The sequence below is a fragment of the Callithrix jacchus genome, chromosome 5 (assembly GCF_049354715.1).
Source record: "Callithrix jacchus isolate 240 chromosome 5, calJac240_pri, whole genome shotgun sequence".
NCBI lineage: Eukaryota > Metazoa > Chordata > Mammalia > Primates > Cebidae > Callithrix > Callithrix jacchus.
Window position 1 is genome coordinate 25,521,538 of NC_133506.1, and position 18,005 is coordinate 25,539,542.

At 42.0% G+C, this 18,005-nt stretch overlaps 1 protein-coding gene across 2 annotated transcripts in view; it reads left to right on the top strand.

The window, feature by feature from the left end:
• Positions 1–18,005, top strand: part of SEC23B (SEC23 homolog B, COPII component) — a 38,749-nt gene that overhangs the window by 10,749 nt on the left and 9,995 nt on the right. For both annotated transcript variants that reach the window (XM_078371461.1, XM_002747478.5), the window contains exons 10-16: positions 3,025–3,148; positions 4,688–4,768; positions 7,486–7,575; positions 12,520–12,626; positions 13,233–13,386; positions 14,212–14,289; positions 16,506–16,667. In XM_078371461.1, coding sequence (XP_078227587.1) covers positions 3,025–3,148; positions 4,688–4,768; positions 7,486–7,575; positions 12,520–12,626; positions 13,233–13,386; positions 14,212–14,289; positions 16,506–16,667 — 796 coding nt within the window. The remainder of the gene's footprint in view (positions 1–3,024; positions 3,149–4,687; positions 4,769–7,485; positions 7,576–12,519; positions 12,627–13,232; positions 13,387–14,211; positions 14,290–16,505; positions 16,668–18,005) is intronic.

Here is an 18,005-nt window from a genome sequence, read left to right on the forward strand (position 1 = left end):
GAAAACCTGGGCAGAGTGAGAGTGTTATTTTAAGGAAAGAAAAATGAGTGATGGAGCCATAGGAATGGGCAAGGCCAACTTAGAAAAGCTTTCAGATAGCTCTGGGCTGTGGTTTCAGTGCCTGGGGAAGGCCTGTGGGTTCCTTGGAGAAGGAAGCCATGACTGGTAAGAGGGCTGAAGAGTTCACTACAAACAAGTCATTTCAGAGTAACTTGGTTTCTTTCTTAGAGTTGTTATGCTTTTACAGAGACCAGGCCAGGAAAGCAAGCGAGTATGGACTATTTGGCCTTCATCAGGGCACTTCCTTTTGAGAAGTGGGGAAAACAGGGTCTGAATGCTGAAGCAACTAGGAGAAACTTGACCTGGCTAAGTGGCCATACTTTGTGGCTAACTCCAAGTGTACTCAGGCTAGAGGTTGTACTGACTCAGATCCTAAGTCAGTATTGTATTCACAGGGCAGAGTGTGGAGCAGTGGTTCTCAACATGTCGTGGTGTCCACACCAGCTGCCTTAGGGGCTCCTGGGAACTGTATATTCCTAGGCCTCACCCAGACCTCCTGAATTGGAAACCTGGGGAATACAGCTCTCTAGGAGATTCTGGGGCACTATGAAAGTGTAGAAACCACTGATAAGCACTGGTCTGAAGCTGGCTACATATTGGAGTCACCAGGAGAACTTTAAAAACGGTACTTTCTTTGGGTCTTGTCCTCAAAAGATTCTGATCTAATTATAATTAGCATGAGGTATAGCCTAGGCATCAGCATTATATAGGTTTCTCCCATGATTCTAGCATAGAGCTAAGTTTGAGAACCATGCGCCACCTTGAGGCTCACTGTAGACCTGAATCAGAACCTGCATTTGAATAATATCCCAGGTGATTTGCATGTACAGAAGTGTGAGAAGCATCATAGAGCTGTGGAATGGGCCTGAGATTCTGCATATCTAACAAGCTCCCAGGTGATGCTGCTGGTCCCCAGTGAGTAAAGGGAATAGAAGGTGGAGCTGTCCTAGAGAGCAACAGATTAGTTAGGTGATATAATTTGGGTCCTAAATGATACTAATATAATGATCTCAGTAATCCACATTTAATAATATGGACTCCTACCAGGGCCTTCGGAGTTCTGACTCTGTCCGTGGAAAAGCTTTAGTATATTTGTGAACATCCCTTAGACTGCGTGCTAGCGTTTGTGTGATTTTTTTCTGTGAAGAGTTACCATCTGTTGCACACATGTGCTAGTATAGCTTGAGGTGAGCCAACAATGTGGGATGACTTCCAGCAGAAGCAGGGTGATCCTAGACTGCGCTGTAGGAGAAGATCATCTTCAGAAAAGACCATATTCTTGGTTTCCTTGGTGCTAGTCACACCTTTTCCAAATTACATTGTTTTCTGTTCTGAGCATTGCAGTTTCAAGGGGCAATAGGAGATGTACTGTTGAAATTCAAAGAGCAGTTGTGGAGAGTCCTGGAAACTATTCATGTGAGGAATGATTGAAGGAGCTGGAAAAGACTAAGCTGAAGACACATGAGATGTGAGAACTCTATTCAAGAGTTGAGGGACTTTCCTATGAAGGAATCTGATTTGTTCTGTGTGTGACCAAAGAGTGGAACTAGAACCAAACCAGTGGGTGGAAGCTGCTGGCAAATGAAATTTCACTCAATATAAAGAAGGGCCTCTATTAACAGAGCTGTTCAAACACAGAGTGGACAGCTTCTCAGGAAGGAAGCTCCCGATGCTGGAGGACTTCAAGCCTAGTCTGGATGTAACTTGGCGGGTGTTTTATAGAGGGGTGGTTGAGAGTTAGGATTAGATTTGTGTGAATGTCACAGAAAACCCAAAATAAGTTTATTTCTCTGGAGGTAGGCAGCCTGGGGCTAGTGTGTTGATTTCACGGTCGTTAGGGGATGAGGCTCCTACTGAGCTGTTATACTACCATTCATATGCCATCAGTGGCTCAAGATAGTTGCTGGAGCTCTAACCATTTATAGCAGCAGGAAGGAGGAAAGGTCAGAGAAGGACTGCTCTTCCTGGAGAAACACAGCCCACATATAAGGGACAGAGCAACAGGCAGAATGCACACGCCAACAGAGGCACATGGCCACAGGCAAGGCAGGCTGGGAAATGTCATCTTTGTTCCATGAAACAAAGGAAGGGGTAGATATTTGGTGCCAAATAGCTGACTCCTCACTGGATGGTTCAGACACTCTGAAATGGCTGGACCAGGGGATCTTTCTTGTGTTCTTCCAAATTCTGAGGTCTTGTTTCTTGAATGATGGTTGGATGCATAACTTGCATCAAGCTGTGCTTCTCTGTCCAAATACACGAAATGATGACCTTTTACTTAATTAATATTAAGGAATTAATATTAATACTCAGGAGTTGGAAAAAGAATGCTTGTAAAGATAAGAATTCAGTGTTTTGAGGCAGTAAATTAACCTGAAAAGGAATTCCCACAGGCCTGGGTATTTTCTCATACCAAACAAATGCAAGAGGAATTAGGGTTGTTCTTATGGCTTCTGTTTAATGCTTTAGAAGTAGTTTCTTTCCTAAGTACAAATTGAACTTCCTGTTTTTCATTTTCTAAATTTATTTTACTCTATTTTATTTTTATTTTTGAGAAGCAGTCTCGCTCTGTCACCCAGGCTAGAGTGCAGTGGTGCCATCTTGGCTCACTGCTACCTTCGCCTCCCGGATTCAAGTGATTCTCCTGCCTCAGCCTCCTGAGTAGCTGGGATTACAGCTACTAATTTGTGTAGTTTTAGTAGAGAAGGGGTTTCATGATGTTGAGTAGGCTGGTCTTGAATGCTTGACCTCAAGTGATCTGCCTGCCTCAGCCTCCCAAAGTGCTGGGATTACAGGTTTGAGCCATTGTGCGCAGCCTGTTTTTTATACTTAAATTAATCAGTAGCACCTTTGGGGACCTGGTTTCTTTTTTCTTTAAATTTTTTTTGTAAATACTGAGGGAGCATCTGAGTGGGTTTCAGTCTTCCTAATATTCACTAGATTTTTTTATTTCTTCTTACCTAGAGGTTACATGGTAATGGGAGATTCCTTCAACACTTCTCTCTTCAAGCAGACATTCCAAAGAATTTTTACTAAAGATTTTAATGGAGATTTCCGAATGGCATTTGGTGCTACTTTGGATGTAAAGGTACAGTAGACTTTTTTTATTTTTTATGTAGACTCACTGTATTGCCCAGGCTGGTCTAGAACTCCTAGCCTCAAGCAGTTTTCCCGCCTTACCGTCCTGAAGTGCTGGGATTACAGGCATGAGCCACTATGCCTGGCCATACTGTTAAAACTTTAATGGAATTACAGTGTTCTTAGTTTTTCAATCAATATCCAGACTTGTGGCAACCTCCAACTGCTGTACACGGGGATATAAAAGACAATTAAAAAGATCCCAACCAAATGACTATTACAAAGCATGTTATTCACTTTATCCCTTTGCTTCTTGAGGATGACCTATGTATTTATTTATGTTCTAAATAAAGAGTTGCCTGGTTCCCCTGCAGGCTCTGTGCCACCCTGCTTCAGGGCAGTAGAAGGTAGAAGAGGAAGTAGGGTCGGTGTTGCAAGCAGCACCGTGGCCTGAGGACAGGGGCAGCCACGCAGTGGTCTGTGCCCACCCAGCCATCAGCATGGCTCACCGCCTTGCACAGAGCCATGGTTATGTTTAATGCCTTCCTGAAGAATAGCCAGAGTGATCTAAAATAGCATTGTGAGGTAGTTTTTTTTTTTTTTTTTTTTTTTTTTTTGTCCATGATACAGCTGATTTTAAGTCATTGAGAAAACATTAAAAGAGGGTGTTAGGCTAGGCATGGTGGTACATGCCTATAATCCCAGCACTTTGGGAGGCCAAGGTGGGGTAATTATATGAGCTCTGGAATTAACAGACTAGCCTGGGCAACATAGCAAGACCCTGTCTCTATGAATGATTAAAAAAAATATTAACCACATGCGGTGGTACAGGTACTCAGGAGGCTGAGGTGGGAAAATCTCATGTGCCCAAGAGTTTGAGGCTTCAGTGAGCTATGATCCTGCCACTGCACTCAGCCTGGGCAACAGAGAGAGACCCTGGTTGGCAGGGGCAGTGTGCGGGGGGTGTCATTAGAAGATAGGATTGGAGAATTGGAGATAATTATTAAATCATCTACGTTAAACTTGAAACCATAATCTGAAATGTTTGAGGTTTCTTTTAAAAGATAAAGAATGGACTTTTGAAATGAATTCACATTTTAAAAATCTAAGTATGTTGGCCTTGTCATTATATTGGAGTTCACAAATTAAGTATTTTTAAAGCAACATAAAACAGTATGTTCTCTGATTAGGAATATGCAGTTAATTAGGAATATATGTGAATGTGAATATATTCATACATGGGATTGGAAAAGAATTGTAGTATTGTTAGAATTGTTATCTACATGTACAGTTATTTCACGGTTTAAAAAGTGTGTTGTGAGAGTTGAAAATGCTCATATTCCACGTGTTTCTAAGGGCAGATTTTATTAAAGTTCTAATCACAGTGGCTGTGGAAAAGTTTGTAGGAGAGCAGTTGTGATTCCTGTGGGGTTTTCTCTTGACAGAATAGTAGTGTTATATTTTTCCTCTAAGCTATCATTGTGGCCATGACAAGAGCAGGGTGGATTGAAGTGATTTTTGACTTTACACTGTCACATATCTGTTTTAGACCTCTCGGGAACTGAAGATTGCAGGAGCCATTGGCCCATGCGTATCTCTGAATGTGAAGGGACCGTGTGTATCAGAAAACGTAAGGAAAACAACTCCATCACCCTCACCTCCTGCCCTGGATTTAACCTATCAGAAGTGTTGGAGAGTGATGATCTTGCATATGTCACCTGTCAGATGTGTCTGCGGTGACAGGAGAAGGGATAATGATGGCTATACTCGGAGAGGTGATATTACTCCATCTGTTTGTCTCAAGGGTTAGAGAGAAGGAAACCGAAGTTCAGAAAGGTTAAGTATCTCGCTCAGGGTCAGAACCGACATAAAAGAGCTAGAGTCCAAGTGCCCCTGACTGCATGGCCCATGGTCACTGTGCCAAAGTCGTGGCATGCTGATCAGCACAAGGCAAGCATTCAGCACAGTCCTTCTGGATAAGCCTGTTGCTCATTGCCCTGAGAGGTGATACCTTTGTCTCAGTCAGTTAATAACACGCCTTTTACAACAGAGACAACCGTGAGTTGGTGTGGAAGTGGGTGACACTGCAGTGTGTGCAAACATCTGTTTTCTCTAGTGATGGATTTTGAGTGTAGATAAACAGTTTCGTTATCATTTGGGATGAGCGGCTTTGCTTATTGTCCACTTCCTCTGATTATACTTTACTTGTTAGGAGGCAAATCATTTGGTTTGGCAAGGTCTCTGCAGAGTGGTCCTGGGCTGGGGATACACAGTCGTGTCCTTTCCTCATTGTTGTCATCAGTGGGAGGGTAGACCCTAGAGCCAAATGTGGATCCAAGGTGCAGGTTTACACCCCACAGCTAGCCTGAGCAAAGGACTTACTTGCTCTGTGCTTTGGTATCTTTATCTGGCAAACAGGGATAGTAACAGTGCCTACTCTACAGCACTGTTAGGAGGTTGAAATGAGTTGGTTCAGGTGAAGCAGTTAGTGCCTGACACGCTGGAAGTGTGGGTCATGTTTCATGTTGTCAGCAACAGACGCTCCTGAGTAACCACATAAATTAAACTTTCGTTGAGCTTGGCAGAGGCAAGGTGATTTGAGAGCATATTCCTTCTGAGTGAGGCAAATTGCTGCTCTAAAGCCCATCTGATGAATCATTCATTCATGACCCCCAGAGTACAAAGGGGCTTGTACCCCTATTTCCTGGCAGGGCTATGGAAGACTTCCTTGTTATAAAATATTTTCCATGGACTTAAAATCTGCCTGCTGAAGGCTTCCTGAAGTAGTTTAAGAAGATATTTTTGTGAATTAGTACAAACTAATTAGTTTTTCCAGCAGAATTCAGCCATGAAAGTTTTGGTTGGGGAATAAGAATGCAAAGAATAGGAAAACACAATTTTTAGACATACTGAGAAGTTTAAAGAGGAGTATGATGAATTCCTGTATACCCACCATTTAGTCACTAATTGTTAACATTTCACCATGATTTATCTTTTGTCTTGTTTGCCACGTTTACTTTATCTGATTATCATTTATTTGCCAGATTTGATTTTTTGCCGACCTTTGCAAATAATTTGCAGATATCATGACAGTCCTTGAGTGCTTCAATGTGCATCTTCTAAAAATAAGGATGTTCTCCTACCACGATGTCATTATCAAACTTAAGGAAATAATAATTTCCTAATATCTAGTTCATGTTTTTTCCCTAATTTCCCCTCAAATGCCCTTTGTAGCTGTTTCTCCCCCAGCCAGCATTGCATTTGATACAGCCTTTGTAAAGTGAGAGTTAGGGTTAAAGGTGTGTTTAGATTCATCCAAAGCCTTTTTGCCAAGCATTCTTTCTGGGCCATGTGTACTTCAAGCTGTGTCACATCCAGAGGCACTATGTCTGCTGTCCCATGTTAGACATGCTGAGTTAGATCACGTGGGAATGGTGGTGACTGCCCCACTGCCTTTCTACCGTAAGGGAACACGTTCCCCCTTTGCCATTAGTAGGCAGTCTTTTGAATGAGATCATAGCACAGTGAAAATCTTGTTTGCCAACAGCCTAACAGTTTTTGACATCCGTTGATCTTCACTCAAATCAGTTTATTTCTTTGAGGATTATAAAATGGTCATTTCCTAATTATCTTTATGGTTCTTCCAATAAAGGCATCTAAAGAGTAAATGTTTAAGTAAGGAATTTGTGTATCACTGGGAAAATGTTATTTTGGAGCTCTGGAGCAACCGTCATGGGTTTGGTGCCTAGAATGGGGTTAGCAAGGCAAGAAGGGGAGGCATGAAAGCTCCTTTGATTTCTTTGCCTTTTTCCTGAGCATAGGCTCACCATTCCCACGTGATCTAACCTTCCAGCAGATAATAAACACCTCCTTCCTTTAGAAAAGGCCACTACAAGGAAGGTGAACTCCTGTGAATCCATCTACATCATTGTCTAGCTTAGGAAGTACTGACAGAACAGAGTGCACCCTCCCTGCTGTCTACCTTAGAGCTGTTGTGTAATTTCACTTCAAGAGTCTTTCTTTTTTTTTTTTGAGACAGAGTTTCACTCTGTTGTCCAGGCTGGAGTGCAGTGGCTTGATCTTGGCTCACCGCAACCTTTGTCTCAAGTTCAAGCGATTCTCCTGCCTCAGGCTCCTACTGAGTAGCTGGGATTACAGGTGTGCACCACCACGCCTGGCTAATTTTTGTGTTTTTAGTAGAGACAGGGTTTCATCATGTTGGTCAGGCTGGTCTCAAACTCTTGACCTCAGGTGATTCATCTGCCTTGGCCTCCCAAAGTGCTGGGATTACAGTCTAACTTGATTCTTTTCTGGTTTTGTTTTTTAAATTCCTCTTTCCACCCCTAGGAGCTTGGTGTTGGTGGCACGAGTCAGTGGAAAATCTGTGGCCTAGATCCTACATCTACACTTGGCATCTATTTTGAAGTCGTCAATCAGGTGAATTGGATTTCTTCATGTGTCTTCATGTCTTAGTGTCCTGTTTTCTGATTTATTTCAAACTAGTGGTCTCTGGTTACTTTCTTCACAAACTGATACTCCTTGGGTATTATATTAGGCCTGATGATAGTCTGGCATGACCTTTTCCTATTTATTCCTTCCAGGGTTTAGTCAGAGTCAGGCAACAAATTGCTGTTACCCCTTTATTGTTGAATTGATAAGGTCGTTAGAAGGGTAATGGATTTTACCCCATCATAATGTGGGTTAATTTTTGAGTGTATCAGTTCTTTCCCTAATATTTTAGTATGAAAAATTCCAAACATACAGAAAAATTGAAAGAATCGTACAGTGAACATGGAGTACCTAGGTGAACCCATCACCTTGATTCTGTAATTAACATTTTACTGTACAGGCGTATGTTGGAAGTGTGGGTTCAGTTCCAGACTACCACAGGAAAGTGAATATTACCATAAAGCAAGTCACATGAATATTTTGGTTTCCTCTTGCACATAAAAGTTATGTTTAGACTATCATGTGTTAAGTGTTAAATAGCATTATGTCTTTGAAAACATTCTACATTCTTTAATTTAAAAAATGCTTTACAGTTGGCCCTTGAGTAGTGTTGGGGTGCCAACACTGGACAGTTAAACTCCGCATATAACTAACTTCCCCAAAACTTAACTACTAATAGCCCACTGCTGACTGGAAACCTGACCAATAACAAACAGTTGGTTAACACATATTTTGCAATACGTATTATATCCTATATTACAATAAAGTAAGCTAGAGAAAAGAGAATGTTATTAAGAAAATCATAAGGAAGATAAAGTGTATTTACTGTTTGTTAAGTGGAAATAGACATCACAAGGTCTTCATACTCTCCCCTTAATGTTCAGTAGACTGAGGAGGAGGTGGAAGAGGAGGGCTTGGTCTTACCATCTTGGGTGGCAAAGGCAGAAGAAAATCAGCATATAAGTGGACCTTTACAGTTTAAGCCTGCATTGCTCAAGGGTCAACTGCACTGCTAAAAAGTGTTAATGACATCTGATCCTTCAGTGAGTCATAATCTTTTGCTGGTTAAGTCATAATCTTAAACTGATGTTGTTGGTTGCTGATTGATCAGGCTATTGGTTACTGAAGGGTGAGTGGCTGTGGCAGTTTCTTTTCTTTTTCTTTTTTTTTTTTAAATTAAGATGATGTCTCACTCTGTCACCCAGGCTGTGGCAGTGGCATGATCTCGGCTTACTGCAACCTCCACCTGCCAGGTTCAAGCCATTCTCACACCTCAACCTCCTGAGTAGCTAGGATTACAGGCACCTGCCACCATGCCCAGCTAATTTTTGTATTTTTAGTAAAGACAGGGTTTCGCCATATTGGCCAGGCTGGTTTTGAACTCCCGACCTCAAGTGATCCGCCTGCCTCAGCCTCCCAAAGTGTTGGGATTACAGCTGTGAGCCACTGCACCCAGCCTGGCAATTTCTTAAAATAAGGCAACAGTGAAGTTTGCTGCGTTGGTTGACTCTTCCTTTCAGGAAAGATTTTTCCGTTGCATACGGTGTTGTCTGATAGCTTTTTACCCAGAGTAGAACTTCTTTCAAAAATGGAATCAATTCTCTTAAACCTCGCTGCTGCTTTACTAGGTAAGTTTATGTAGTACTGTAAATCTCATCTTGTCATTTCATGACAATGAAATGTGTCAACAATGTCACAGCATTTTCATGAGGAGTAGATTCCATCTCGACAAACCGCTTTCTTTGGTTAACCATAAGAAGCAATTCCCAATCCATTAAAGTTTTATAAAATTGTAGCAGTTCAGGATTCACTTCTTTATCTTCTTAATAAAAAAAAAAAAAATAGGCGGGCACTATGTCTCACACCTGTAATCCCAGCACTTTGGAAAGCTGAGGCAGGCAGATCACAAGGTCAGAAGGTCGAGACCAGCCTGAGCAGCATGGTGAAACCTTGTCTCTACTCAAAATACAAAAAAATTAGCCAGGTGTCATGACACATTCCTGTAATCTTAGCTACTCAGGAGGCTGAGGCAGGAGAATTGCTTGAACCTGGGATTTGGAGGATGCAGTGAGCCAAGATCGCACCACTGCACTCCAGCCTGGGTGACAGTGTGAGGCTCCCTTGAACTCCAGGGCTCAAGCAGTCCTCCCACCTTAGCCTTTCAAAGTGCTGGGATTACAAACCGGCCAGGATCCACCTTTTTTTTTTTTTTTTTTTTTTTTTTTTTTTTTTTTTGATATGAACTCTCCCTTTGTTGCAAAGGCTGCAGTGCAGTGGCTCGATGTCAGCTCACTGCAACCTCTGCCTCCCAGGGTTAAGCAAGTCTTCTGCCTCAGCCTCCTGTGTAGCTGGGATTAAGGCAACTGCTACCACACCCAGCTAATTTTGGTATTTTTAGTAGGGATGGCTTTCACCATGTTGGCCAGGCTGATCTCGAGCTCCTGACCTCAGGTGGTCCACCCGCCTCAGCCTCCCAAAGTGCTGGGATTATAGGCATGAGCCACTGTATGCAGCTGAGGATCCATTTCTAATTCTAGTTATCTTGCTGCTTCCAACACTTCTTCAGTGACTTCCTCCCCTGAAGTCTCAAACCCCTCAAAATTATCCATGAACATTCGAGTAAATTTTGAAACTCCTGTGAAGGTTAATACTTTGACGTCTTCCCATGAATGATGAGTGGTTCAGTGACATCTAGAATGGAGAATCCCTTTCAGATTTTTCATTTTCTTTGCCCAGATTCACCTGAGGAATCACTATGTATGGCAGCTATCATCTTGTGAAATGAATTTTTTTTTTTTTTTCAAGACTAGTCAAGTACAGTAGTGAGAAGCGGGAAAGGATAGAACAAGGAGTTCGATCTGTAACTGACTGTGAAAAATCAGTTGAGATAACTCACTACCTTCAGACCAGCCGAAATATATTTCTTAAATAAGAAGACTTGAAAGTCAAAATTTGTCCTGGATTCTTAGAATACAGAATGGATGTTGTGTTAGCAGGCATGAAAATAACATTGATCTCCTTTACATCTCTGTCAGAGCTCTTGAGTGACAAGGTGCGTTATCAGTGAGCAGTAATATTTTGAAAGGAGTCCTTTTTTTTTCCTGAGCAGCAGGTCTCAACAGTGGGCTTTAAATATTCAGTAAGCCATGCTGTAAATAGATGTGCTGTCATACAGGCTTTGTTGTTTCTTTTGTAGAGCACAGAAAGGGTAGATTGAGTATAATTCTTAAGAGTCCTAGGATACTGCAAATGGTAAATGAGCATTGGCTTCAACTTAAAGTACCAGCTGGCTGGGTGCAGTGGCTCACATCTGTAATCCCAGCACTTTGGGAGGCCAAGGTGGGTGAGTTGCTTGAGCTCAGGGGTTCAAGACCAGCCTGGGCAATGTGGTGAGATCTCATCTCTACCAAAAATACAAAAATTAGCCAGATGTGGTGGTGTGCACCTGTAGTCCAAACTACTTGGGAGGCTGAGTTGGGAGAATCTCCTGAACCTGGGAGGCAGAGGTTGCAGCGAGCTGAGATCATGCCACCGTACTCCAGCCTGGATGACAGAGCAAGATCCTATCTTAGAAAAACAAAATAAAGTCACCAGTTGCATTCGCTCCTAACAAGAGAGTCAACCTGCTTTTCAAAGCTTTAAAGCCAGGCATTGACTTCTCTCTAGCTACGAAAATTCTAAATGGCATCTTCTTCCAACCGAAGACTGTTTCCTTTACATGGAAAATCCGTTGTTTAGTGTAGCCACCTTCATCTATGATCTTAACTAATGTGAATAACGTGCAGCAGTTTCTATATCAGCACATCCTGCTTCACCTCGTGCTATTATGTTATGGAGATGGCTTCTTTCCCTAAACCTCAGGAACCAACCTCTGCCAGCTTCCTTACCCCTCTTCACCTTTATAAATTGAAGAGAGTTAGGACCTTGCTCTGGATTAGGCACTGGCTCAAAGGAATGTTGTGGTAAAACATTTCCACATCAGCAATAAGGCTGTTTCACTTTCTTATCATTCACATGTTTACTGGAGTCATTTTTAATTTCCTTCAAGAACTTTTCTTCACATTTACAACTTGGCAGTTTTGGGGCAAGAGACCTAGCTTTCAGCTATCTTGGCTTTCAGTGTTCCTTCCCTACTAAGATGAATGATTTTTAGCTTTTGATTTAAAGTGAGAGACTCTTCCTTTCACTTGAACACTTAGAGTTCATTGTAGGGCTATTAATTGGTCTCATTTCAATATTGTTGTATCTCAGGAAACAGGGGAGGCCTAAGGAGAGGGAGAGAGATAAGGGAAAGGTCGGTCACTGGAGCAGTCAGAATATACCTGACATTTATCAGTGTTTGCCATCTTATATGGGTGCAGTTTGTAGCACCCCAAAACAGTTAAATGGTAACATTAAGGATCAGTGATCAGAGATCACCATAACAGATATATAATAATAATGAAAAAGTTTGAAATATTGTGGGAATTGCCAAACTGTGACACAGAGACATGAAGTGAGTCCATGATGTTAGAAAACTGGTGACAATAGACTTGCTTGATGTACAATTGCCACAAATCTTCAAGTAAAAAAAAAATCTGCAAATAAATGAGGCATGCCTGTGTTATTTGTGTTCTGTATTTAGTGATTCATCAATCCATTTTAGTTTTGATGCATTTTAAAACAAGTTGCAGTCATCCATGTATTTCATGTCTAAACACTTTAGCAGGTGTATCATTAATTTAGGTTCAGTATTGAATGTAGTTCTTCATCTTTTTTTGGAGATAAAGGTTATATGCAGTGAAATGTGCAGATCCTAAGTGTGCCCTTCAAAATATGTCAAGAACCTTCCTGTCATTGCTGTATCAGTCATTTTAGAAGAATACTTTGGACTCTGTGACTGTGTTTGAGTCGTCCCTATAACAGACAAGGTTGTGGCCTCTCACCCTGCAGCACAACGCCCCGATCCCCCAGGGAGGCAGAGGAGCCATCCAGTTTGTCACACGTTATCAGCACTCCAGCACCCAGAGACGCATCCGCGTGACCACCATTGCCCGAAAGTAAGCAGCCCCAGTTTCCTTTCTGTTGAGTAACTGACTGACATTTTTCCCTTGAGATACTTTAGCGTTTATTAGTTTGTCTTTTTAATTCCGTTGAATGGTTCTCACCGCACCTCATTGGCTTATTTGATCAGAGAAGGAGGCAATTTTGGCTAACGCAGTTGGGCCTATGAACATTTGCCTAGAGGACTCATCTTTCTGTAGGAAATACAGTTTATTAAAAATGATGTCTTATTATCATTTGGAGACAGTTTCACTCTGTGGCCCAAACTGGAGTACAGTGGCACAATCACAGCTCACTGTAGCCTCAACCTCGCATGATCAAGCGATTGTCCCACTTCAGCCTCCCAAGTAGCTGGGACTACAGGCACCTGCCACCAAAACTGGCTAATTTTTTACTTTTCATCGAGAGATGGGGATCTCACAATGTTGCTCCAGCTGGTTTCAAGCTTTTGGGCTCAAGCAGTCCTGCCACCTTGGCCTCCCAAGATGTTGGGATTTCAGGAATGAGCCACTGCACCCAGCCTGGGTTTCTTTCTCTGAATGGATGTCTGGCCTTCTGATCTCTCCTAAACATAAGCATGGCACTAACTCTGGAATTGTCAGTTGGGCAGATGCACAGACTCAGCTCAGGCACATAGAAGCAGCATTTGACCAGGAGGCTGCGGCAGTCTTGATGGCACGGCTTGGGGTGTTCCGAGCGGAGTCAGAGGAGGGACCCGATGTGCTCCGGTGGCTGGACCGACAACTCATCCGACTGGTAAACTGGGGACAGTGGCATTAGGTTCAGTCTTGGTTTCTGCTCTACTTAATTATTATTATATAGTAAATCAGCAAGAATTTATCAGTTGCCTTTCTTATGCCACACACTGGACATTCCGTTATAGACGTATTAAATGTGCATTTTCCCCACAGAGATTTACATTATTGTTGGGAAGAAACAACACACACAGAGCATTTGGAGAGTGATACAAATGTGTGTGGATTGCGTTGACTTAGATGTGTCATTTTGGCCCACACTGCTAGGAAGTTCAAGAAGATGAGAACTGTGGAAGGACACCAGATTTTGTGGGAAGAAAGTAATTGTTAGAAATGAAGTTTCTTTAGATGGTGAACAGCCTAATTCTTTAGTGGCCAGGGATGTGTGAGCAGAAATAACAGCAGGAAGAGTAAACATTGTGATTCAGAAGTCTGCTGTTGGGAGAAATAAATTTGAGTTGTAGCGTGAGAGAACATCAAAGCGTAACTGTAATTGTTAGTTTTCATGGTGTTAGAGAGTTTTCGTATGGAATAGGTGCCTGGGAGAGCTCACCTAGCTTCTCTGATCGGGGCGGTCCTCAGGCCGGCATTGCCTGATTAAGATGCAGAATCTTCGGCTCCTCCCGAGAGCTTGCATTTTTTCAAGACCCCCTGGTCATTTGTCTGCTCACTGATGCTTGAGAAGTGCAAGTCTAGGCCTTACAGTAAGTGGCAGAGTTCAGACTGGAATGTAGCTTAATCCAAGTGTTTTTCCAGGTAATTCTAACTTAGATTTCTCTCTCTCTCTCTTTGTATTTGTTTGTTTTTTGCTATTTTCTTTCTGCAGTGTCAGAAGTTTGGACAGTATAATAAAGAAGACCCCGCTTCTTTTAGGTTATCTGACTCCTTTTCTCTATATCCTCAGGTAAGTAATATGTGTTTCTAAAATAACTATAGAACAACAAATTTTGATAGAAATTAACTTCATTTTTAGGGTAAAGTGAGGGCTTTTTAGTATCTTGAGACTCAGTCTGTAGGTGACAGAGTTTGTTCAACCCAAGTCAAATGTGTGTCTAGGGAAGACAGCACCCTAAGCCCCACAGAAGATAAAGATGACGTGCAGAGGGGAGAAAACTCATGCGCACATTTTCGTGAACAGGCAAGATAGGATCATTGATATAAGGCCATAAAAAATATCTCTGATGTGTAAAAGTTCTGGGGAAACAGTCAGCTACCTCAGCAACAAACCAAGAAGATAAGCACACGTGGAGGTGAATATAGCAAAAAAAACCCCACAGTTAATATGACAAATATTTAATGATGTGTCTGTGGTTATTAGGTACATTATAACCAGGAATCAGCAACAAGCAGCTCCTGAAAGTAACTGCACTCTTCATGAACCAAGTCTTTAGAAGCCACTGGACAAGAGAGGGGGAGAGAAGTAGATGAATTTTCATCTCCATTGTAATTGAGGAAATAGAGCATAACTCATGAGTGTCTATAAGGATTACAGGAGCTGAGGCCAATTGAGTATTAAATACTTAGCACAGTGCCAGTCACCTGCTCAGCGTTAGAAGTGACCTAGCTCCATAGCAGGTGCCTGGGACTCTGAGGTGCCTACGTGCAAAGGTTAAAGCTGTATGGTGTTGTGGGAAGAGCCCCAGATCAGCCAGAGTCAGGGCGAGGTTCCAGAGCTGGCCCCACCTCTGCTGACCTTAGAGGAGGTGCCAAGCCCCTGGAGAGTTCGGTTTCCCACCTCTAGCGGTGGGGAGTTTGTCTGCAGGAGTGGTTTGCAGTTGTTTTCTTTTTTTAAGCCATGGAATCCTTTCTTTGAGAGGAGCTGCCCTTTACGTGCCCAGCACGTAAAGCAGATAGATTTGGTACTTCTCTGGTTGTGCCCATGTACCACCCCCAGCAGAGGTCTCACCAGAGCCCTCACCCCTGGGCCCCTGAGGACTTGATGAAGACTCTACGAGCACAGCTTGAAAACCAGATGTAATGCTTTCTCAGATTCCTTCTGTCAAGGCATTCTAGGAGAGAGGCCGGCCAGAGCCCAGTCTCTGGAGCAATGTGGCCTGGTGTAGAGTCCAGCTGTGACACTCAGTAGTGGTGTGACCTTGGAGAAGTTACTTGCCCCTCTGTGCCTCCACTTCCTCACCTGTAAACTAGGGATGGTAAGAGAACCTACCTCATGGGCTTATTGGAAGGATTAAATAGTTCTTGTCAAGTGCTTTGTGCCTTGCATGTAGGATGTATTGAATGTCAGCCTTGATGATTTAGGAGCCTATGGTTCAGTGTTTGGAATCTCAGGAAGCTTTACACTTGACAAGGAAGCTCACTTTCATGTTCTGGAGACTTTTTAACTTGAGCTGAAAGAGTGCCCCCTCACCCCTTCTTCTAATCCTCAAGGGTGAGAACCTATGGCTGCAGTGTCATCCCTTGTCCCTTTCTCCCCTACACCTGCATCCCAGCTTGTGTCCTGAGCTCTCATCTGCTGTTCCTGTGCCTGGAGTCCCCTCCCCCCTGGCCCTATGGCCTTCTCAGCCACATCTCTCAGGGTGCATCGTCAGCCCCCAGAGCTCTGGGAACTCTCCTCCTGACCCTCCACCCCACCTCCCCAGTGCTATCCAGTACTCTGGTTCGTAGCCCCGAGTGTGCCTTTCTCACTGGGCCTGACTTCTCTGAGAGCAGATATTCTGTCTCCACTACCTGGCACAGTAGACTCTGGAAACAAACACAGACTCTGGAAATAAACATTTCTTTGGCTTTCCTCTTAAATATGGAAGCTTCAACATACCCAGAGGCACTTAAAAAATTAATTTTTATTGTAAAACACACATAACGAAGTTTGCCATCTTAACCATTTTTAAGCCTACAGTTGATCAGTGTTACGTGCATTCACATTATTGAGCACCTGATGTCTAGAATTTTTCACTTTCCAGAGTTGAAACTGTGCTCACTAAGCAGCAACTCCCAGTTTTCCTCTTTCCCCAGTCCCTGGTACCACCTTAGGCTTTCTGTTCTGTGAACCCAGAGAGCCCTTTTCTGGGTTCTCCTATTTCAGAGGCCTGAGGTAGATTACTCTGGGGGTTTAAGAAGTTACAACTATATGCATTTCTCTTTTGTTCTTTGTGAATGCAGTTCATGTTCCATCTGAGAAGATCTCCGTTTCTTCAAGTGTTCAACAACAGTCCTGATGAGTCGTCATATTACAGACATCATTTTGCCCGGCAGGACCTGACTCAGTCCCTCATCATGATCCAGCCCATTCTCTACTCTTACTCATTTCATGGGCCACCGGAAGTAAGGCTTTTCCCGAATGCTTTCCTGAGGATTGGCATCACCTAATAGATACTCTTTTTTTAAGCAAATTTACTTAGAAAGCAGAACTGTTAAAAAGAAAGAAAACTTTGAGTTTTTATAATAATTTAACATTATTTCTATTAAAAAATACCTTTAGGAAAATGTCAGAGGACATACAGAGCTATTATTTGTGGAAGGCAGGAATAAATGTAAAAAACTCTAATAAATGACATGGATGCTTTTTTTCCCTTGTGCTCATATACTTAACACCAGCAATGCCAAGCCTTGTATCTGAAGGAATTACTCCTAGATACAGAATAGGCTTTGTGCAAAACAAAAAAAAAAAAATAGTGAAGAAACTATTATAATAGAGAATCAAATAACAATCCAAATGTTTAATATAGGAAAATAAATAAGTAACCTGAGAAATGCAGTTTATCCTCAATATTCATGGAGAATTGGTTTTAGGACCTCCCTCGGATACCAAAATTTTTAGATACTCAAGTTACTAATATAAAATTACATAATATTTGCATGGGCACATTCTCCCATATACTTTAAATCATGTCTAGATCAGTTATAATACCTAATTATAATGTAAGTGCTGTGTAAATAATTGTCATACTGTAGGTTTAGGGAATAATGACAAGAAAACAGGTATGTGCATGTACAGCACAGACGCATATTTTTCTCAGATATTTTGAATCCAAAGTTGGTTGAATTTACAGATGTGGAACCCACCGATATGGAGGGCCAGCAGTATTCACAAACTGTATGTAACATAGTAAGATAGATAAGTCCTTATCTAAAAATGTTACATGAAAAAAAGTCAAAACAGACACTTTTCTAAATATTGCCTGCAAAAATAAAGAACTATATGGAAAAAAAACCAAAATATCAATACATGTTGTACTTTGGTATACATTTAAAATTTTTCTTTAGTGAATACAAGCTACTTTTGTTATTGAAATAATTACTAAATTAGCAGGCGGATGACCTGATGTCAGGAGTGTGAGACCAGCCTGCCCAACATGGTGAAACCCTGTCTCTACTAAAAATACAAACATTAGCTGGGTGTGGTGCCAGTAATCCCGGCCACCCTGGAAGCTGAGGCTGGAGAATCACTTGAACCCAGGAGGCGGAGGCTGCAGTGAGCTGAAATTGCGCCAGTGCATTCCAGCCTGGGCAAGGGCAAGACTCCTTCTCAAAAAACAAAAAAGAAATAATTACTTATATAAAAATTATATGTATATGTAAAATTGACAATAAATTATATACTTATATAGTAATATATAAAATATAAATTATATATACACACACACATATATATATATATAT